General features: G+C 29.3%; 1 protein-coding gene across 1 annotated transcript; it reads right to left on the bottom strand.

Moving 5' to 3' along the window:
* Positions 1-4,216: 4,216 nt before the first annotated feature.
* On the bottom strand, positions 4,217-6,425 carry LOC123294879. The gene is made up of 3 exons (XM_044876063.1): positions 6,254-6,425; positions 5,409-5,553; positions 4,217-4,655 (listed from the first exon to the last, which is right to left on the bottom strand). The coding sequence occupies exons 1-3, from the start codon at positions 6,423-6,425 to the stop codon at positions 4,217-4,219; spliced, it is 756 nt and encodes a 251-aa protein (XP_044731998.1).
* Positions 6,426-7,073: the final 648 nt, after the last annotated feature.

Raw genomic sequence — 7,073 nt, 5'->3', positions numbered from 1 at the left:
TAAATTTTCTTTTTTTTTATTTGAATTATATATAAAAAGCTCATGTGCAACAAATCTCCATGGCTAAAGTAATATTTCCCCCTCATTTGATATTTCTTACTGTTACGTGCTTAGTACTGAACTAATAAATAGTCGCAGGAACGAAACAGATGGATTTGAATGCGATTTTCAACATTCGATTCGTTACAGCGTCAGGTAATTTTGTTACCTAAATTGATTTATACACTACGAAGTCGTTGTTGAGTAAGGTTTACACTAGAAATAAAAAATTAAATACGTATTAAAAATCTGATTTTTTCATGGACTTTTTGAGAAACAAAAATCGTAAAAATAGCATTTTTCAAATTTTACGAAATTTTACTCGAAAACTGAACAATTATTTGATAAAATTTCCGAAGTGATTCGGTCAATATTACTTATTTGTTTAAAAAAATTAGTTTAAACAATATTCTTCCGGGTTACCCAGCCAGCACTTTTTGGTTCAAGAGCATGTTATAAACGAGATTCTGCAAAAATTAATCATGTTCAATGACGGATTTTACCGGAACAGTAACTAAGAAATTGATTTTATATTTGAACATTGAATACAAATAATTATTCAACAAAAGTAATAAAGATAAAATAAATAATCAATCTTGGTGATCGTGATCAAGATACTAGTTTAACATTATTAGACTGTTGTATTTTCATCGATTACTTTGATATGTGTGCAGATTTTCAAATTATTCGGAAAATTAGAAGTTGGTGAAGATTTTTGTATAACATAGTCAAATAGTTACAAGTGAAGTTAATATAAGCATTCAGATCATTTGAGCAAAATGCGATCGTTGAAAACGCCCATTATATAATTCATTATATATAATCCAGTACATTAGTCTATATTTTCGGAAATAATAGTACGAAAAAGTATGTACATAAAAACTGACTGCCACCTTTGCCACCTTACGAAGTCTCATCAGTCAGAATACGTATACATACCGGCTTTTTTTACACAGGTGTTGTAATATTATATAGAAGTTTATTTTCATACAAAATTTTTTTCGTACAAAATAGAAATGCCTACATTCCAAGCAAAGAGGTTAAATTGTTTATGTCTATTTTATTAACATTATATTATCTTCCTCTTTTTCGAATTTAAAGTGAATGGAGTAATTTCGCAAACAAATATAAATTGTATAATAACAAAAACAGAACCTACTATCCAATACAAAGGTTTTATTTATACTAAAATTCTGTTACTACTACACAAATTTGAGCAGTCTATAAAACGTTCGAAAATGCCAAAAATATTAATTTTTCTACGTTCATTGATTGCACCTTCACCAAAAATTCTTGAGATCACGATACCCCAAAAGCGAAAAGAGATACCAATCTCAAATTTTCATAGCGTGCTTAAGACTTAAAAAGTCAGGTTAAGTTCATGAATGAGCAACACAGGTCAATCGTGTCTTGGGTTCATAGGACCCATCTTATAAACCGTTAGAGAAAGAACAAAAGTTTAAATTTAAAAAGCGTTCCTTTTAAAAAAATAAATAATTTTTGGTTAAAATCTTTGTTTACCCGTGAGAGCGCAAATAAAGTTCGAACATTATATATTATGTATACAGGTATTGTATACATATATATTTTAAATTTATACGTTACATATGTATTATGTATGTTTTTTTATAGGCTTTATAGCATATACTTTATCCACTTAAGAATTAACTAAGAATTAAGAATTGAAAGATACCCTTATTATTTTGTGTGTAAGAGTGGCTGCCCTCCTTTACTTACATGACGTAAAAAACAAACAATTGCGCAAATCTACGCATGGTATTTCAACAATTATCTCACTCAATGATTTGTTTGCACTTGTTTCTTTGAAGATTCTGTATATTAGAAAAACTACCTTATCTAAAAAAATCCACTTAATAAGATAAATGAAGATGATAAAAATTTTCAGTTGAACAAATTCAATTTGTCCTAAACATTTTGATAAAAGACTCTTATTAGTAACGTATAGATGAATTCTAGTGTACAATATTCAAGAAAAAATTCAAATATTCGTCATATAATATTAAAATATTAAACGTGTCTCTACTGGCCTGTATAAAAAAAAATAAGCCGTGGTGTATATGACATTTAGGGACCATTTTATTAACATACCTATTTCAGATAATTATTGTAAGTATTGACAATTATAGAAAAGTATATTTCCTAAAACTTTTCCCTTGATAAATATTTGCGTGTTATAGTTGGAGGGGTGTTAAATATTGTTAGAGAGAAACTAGAATCTTGAAAATACACGATGGAACAAAAGAAACTACCCATTGAAATATGAAATTAAATAGGATGGTGGGTAGTGGTTTTTGTAATAAATACATTGGAAGATATTTTCAAGTGTTATATGGCCTAACAAATTTTTTGATTTTCGTAATTTTATTTGCAAAAAAAAATTTTAATACGTTGAAAGTTTGGCCAAAGAAATTAACGTTATTTGTAAAAGTAAAAATGTTTGTTCTATTTGTCCCAACCACAAAGAGTGTAATCATATCTGTTCGTGGAATATCTAGGTATATACACACCACTACATGGTATATACATGAAGTGGGTGCACTCAGCCTATCAAAATAATTGAGCTACATATAAATGAAATTATCAGCCAAAAGGTGGTAAAACACATATATCGTATCACAATGGGCTCTATAGTCTAAATGTGCCCTTCGTAGGCAGCCAATATAACCTAACCTTACTTAACCTCTCCTCACCTAACATAAGCTTGTCACAACGCACCGCCTTTGTCCCACTTTTTTTATAAAAACTGTTGATACTTTTTATAAACTTCCCTTCAATTTGTGTTGTTTCGAAATATGGAAAATTTGAAGAACCTAAAATTCCTAAAAAAATAATCTTTCAAAATTTACCATATTTTGTACTAAAATCTATAGTAATTGAAAAGTTGCATAATAATTTTTGATTTTTCTAAGATAAAAGGTACGCTGACAATAAGCCCATATATCGATAACAAAAATTCATGCGGCTAGGGAACACACATCAAAATTTAAAGGAATTTTAATATTGCCATGAGAAAAGTATTAGAGTACATTGGAATAGCGAATATTTAAGGTCACTTATTTACTTAAAATAACCCTAGTAGAGCCCAAAAGAATAGCAATGAGACAAAAGTGTTGCGTTTTTTATTCTTGTGAAGTGTATTTTTATGTTCTTTGATATGAATATTGTTTTTCTAATGTCTAATAGGAAATGCCTCTTCAAATACTACAAAGCTTCCAATACAAACAAAACACGATTATGGATGCCACATTTACGACTAAACGAAAATATCAACTCACAAGTCTATGGAAATAACAAATAATATCTATTGAATTCTAGTGCATACGGAACTACACATATTAACTCGTATTATGCCGTAGGAGGACATCATATATTACATTATACATCAGCCTACAACTTTGTATAATAACAATACTACACATCCACCACGAAAAAACAAAAAAGTCATTCTGGCGTATTATTTCAATAAAATTTGACGACATATTACAATCACTCGTACTAAATTAACATCAAACAACACAATTTCCAAAATAAAACACCATCAAATACAATCCACCATGGCTGTGGGGCATTATTGGATATTTCTCCAATGCTTGGGATTTTTCGATAATAGAATTTGGATTTATTAACAGTAAATTTGGCATTAATTCAAAGTTTTACTTTCAGTCGACTGGAAGTAAAAAACAAATATGTTATATACTCCTCCTATATGGCAAATCGAGAGAGAGGTCCGCCGAATTTCGAACGATGCAGCGGTTCTCGTGTTTATTATGTCTTATACGCGCAATTATCAGGTAAAAGCTACCTACTTACATCTCACTCTTCTCGTGACTTTTCCTCTTACGTGCTCAAATGGGTGGCTAACCATATAGGAGTTTTAATACTCCTATTAAGAGTATTATTCAAAATTTCATTTTAAAATTTAACAATCTCTGTAGATTTAAAAAAAAAAATGTTTTAAGGAAAAAATCACAAAAGTTTATCAAAATAATTTTTTATTAAATCAAAAAATAGATTACATTAAGTTTTCCCATAGGAATAACAGCTAAAAAGCAAACATTTTGCAATAATTCAATCATACTTAAAAGGATGTGACGTAGAGTTTGTATTGATCAACTGGGAATACAAATTTATCTCAAAATATTGCACTCCAAACATTTTAACTGTATCCATCACGGCAACTATTACGTACTTTTTTCAATGCATTTAATACTTCCATTCGAAAAGTAAGTTTTTGATCATCGTTTAATTTTTGTACGGAAGGAACAAGAGACATAAAGAATGCAACATCTACAAAACTTTGGATACCAATTCGACTATTACTAACATTTTCCGGTTGACATTCTTGTACAAAATTTGATGAGAAATCTATAAGGATTTTTTCAAATGATTCAGTTTTTTGATTACTTTCGCACGACGAAGATGGGGCTATATTATTAGTGTCCACGCAATCATTAGGTGTTGATATTCCTTCCCTTTCGCGATGCATTTGTTTTATTGGTGGTTGTGTATCATTAGAATCACATTCGTCACTTTCGTCCACATTATATACCTGTTTGATTAGTAATGTTGTTTGTACTGATTTTTCAGAAGCTGCTCTAAAATTGACAAATAGTATTTTAAATCAAATATTGAACTAAGTGAACTGCTTGTTATATTGTTTTCCGAGTCTTCATATAAGCCATAACTCAGTCAGAGGTCCAACTATGTTTTTTGTTTCGTAAAACTAAAATAGCCACTCCTTTATGCCCGTCGAAATATTTTATGAGTCGATTTTTAAGGACTGATAGGAGATCGATAAATTATTAGGTGCCCACACTATTTATAAATTTAATTAGTTCACTAGACATTATTGAAACTTTTCTGAACACTTTATTGTCACTGTTAACATACGAGTAGCAAGATTTATCAGGCTATACATACAAACCTATACGTTATATAGAATTTCAATAAAAATTTCCTACCATTTGGTTGTATTTTCGTGTTTTCTAAGATGGCAGCTAAAGTACGCGCACATTAAAAAGCCCATTCGTTTCCAACTTTTCAGTTTTAGAGAAAGTTTTATAAGTTTTATGTGTACAATAAAAGTGTTCTAGCAATCATAAATATAATGGTAAATTCTGTAAGGCTGATATAAATATTGGCGTAAGTTTTGTCTAAAAAAAGCCAGTAACATTAAGGAAGCCAACTGACCAAATCTCAAATCATTATGTGCTTGTTTTAAAGGATCGGTATTCTAAACACACTGCACTGTATTTGTTCTTGAAATGATAATAATTTTACAAATCCAGTGATTACAATCAATTAAGGATTATTTTTTCATTATAGACTGAACAAATTAGATTACTTACGATTGTGGAATAAGAAATAGTAAATCATCAAAGTATTTATATTTCTTCCGTTTCTCTATATTTCTTTTACTGGCTTGCTGTTGTTTGTTTAATTCTTTTTTGAAACTATCACGAATATTTTTCCATCTACGTTGTACATCATTTCCTATTTTATAAAATTAATTTATTTTTAATTATATTCTTTTTTATTTATTTAAATAATACAAAAAAAGGAATCGGAACGTAGTCTGCCACTTTGATTTATCTTTGTATGTATTAGTAGATTTATTGCATTATATTTTGTTTTACAATTAGTTTTAAGAATATAAAATTAAAGAATTAAAACTTAATTTCATGAATATCTTGCAACAATGACTATTTCTATTCTAAATCGAATTAATAATACATTATCTAAAATTATAGATAGGTTTGCATTAAATCGAAATTTTCAGAAATTTTAATGGTAGGTAGTTTTCAAAAATTATATCGATAAATATTGATTTTACGTGATGAATGACAAATAGTGTTTGAAAATTTTTCCAAAATTTTGCATATTTAAAATTTTTAGTATACATTTTCAAAAATAACTGTTTGAGGATAGAAATAAATTTTTCGCCTACAATGAAAAGCTATTATTTTTGAAATTACGAAACTACTTTTCACAATTTTCATTTGGCCTACACGATATACGTGATTTTATTTATTCTAGAGCTATAAAAAATACAAAACATAGACAGAAAAATATAGACTTTAATTCTCTTGCACTACTGTAAAGAAAGAGGTATTAGTAAAAGAAATTTTGAAAACAATATTATAACACTACAAGTACAATTATTTTTGTTAGTTGAACAATAGATATTATTTACCTTTATTCATTTTATCTTCAATGGGTAACGTATCCCATTCAGGGTGTAATGTTTCTAATACCTGCTGCCATGCTTTAGTTTTAACATCTTTATCGCCATACGCTACATGCGACGTTTGCCATAAGCATTCGTGCTTTTTCACTTCTGCAATGAATCGTCGTCCTTCATTCATTTTTAAGAGGCGTAACGCGTTTCACCACCTTCTTTCTAGAAAACATGTATTATTAATATAAAAATGTCTTATACAATTAAGAAAAAAAAATTAATTTAATGATCATTCACAATTTTTAGAAGTATACCATTCCAAATTCGCCCAAATTCGTATTCCAAAATTCGTAACGACAGCGACGTAGTACAGTTGGCGCTTTAGTGGCCACGAAATCCGCATTATAAACTCCTTCAACAGTATGTGGTTTTGTTTGATTAATGAAATAACTATGGTAAAAATATCATCTAAAGCTTAAGAGCCAGTAACCGGCAGGCTGGCGATATTTTAACAAACTCTTTTTATTTTGCTTTTATTCTCTTATAAAAGAAGAAAACTAACTTGCTGTACTTGAGATTTTGTATGCCAAAGATCTGAGGCCATCGCGTGTTCTGGCCGTACATGATAAAATTGGGTCATCAAACAATCGGGGAATATTTTGGGTCTAAAAGCAATAATGTGTTACACATGAGTCAGAAGTTGTATTAAATATGAGTTAAATGTTTTATTACGCAAGAGTCAGAATGAGCGGAAGCAAACATAGTATTAATAGAAATCTTAGTGATTAAATATTCTCTTTCAAATATCGCCGCACGTTAAGGCCGTTACTCTAGG

This window comes from Chrysoperla carnea, chromosome 3 (genome assembly GCF_905475395.1).
Source record: "Chrysoperla carnea chromosome 3, inChrCarn1.1, whole genome shotgun sequence".
NCBI lineage: Eukaryota > Metazoa > Arthropoda > Insecta > Neuroptera > Chrysopidae > Chrysoperla > Chrysoperla carnea.
The sequence above is the reverse complement of the archived record's forward strand: the minus strand, read 5'-3'. Positions and strand labels throughout refer to the sequence as shown.

Bases quoted from the DNA above. Each gene is read 5' to 3' on its own strand.
- LOC123294879 (XM_044876063.1), bottom strand. From the start codon at position 6,425: ATGAATGAAGGACGACGATTCATTGCAGAAGTGAAAAAGCACGAATGC. The intron at 5,554-6,253 runs GTAAATAATATC...TTTATAAAATAG, and splicing joins TGAAGATAAAATGAATAAAG to GAAATGATGTACAACGTAGA. The intron at 4,656-5,408 runs GTAAGTAATCTA...TGTCAATTTTAG, and splicing joins CTATTTCTTATTCCACAATC to AGCAGCTTCTGAAAAATCAG.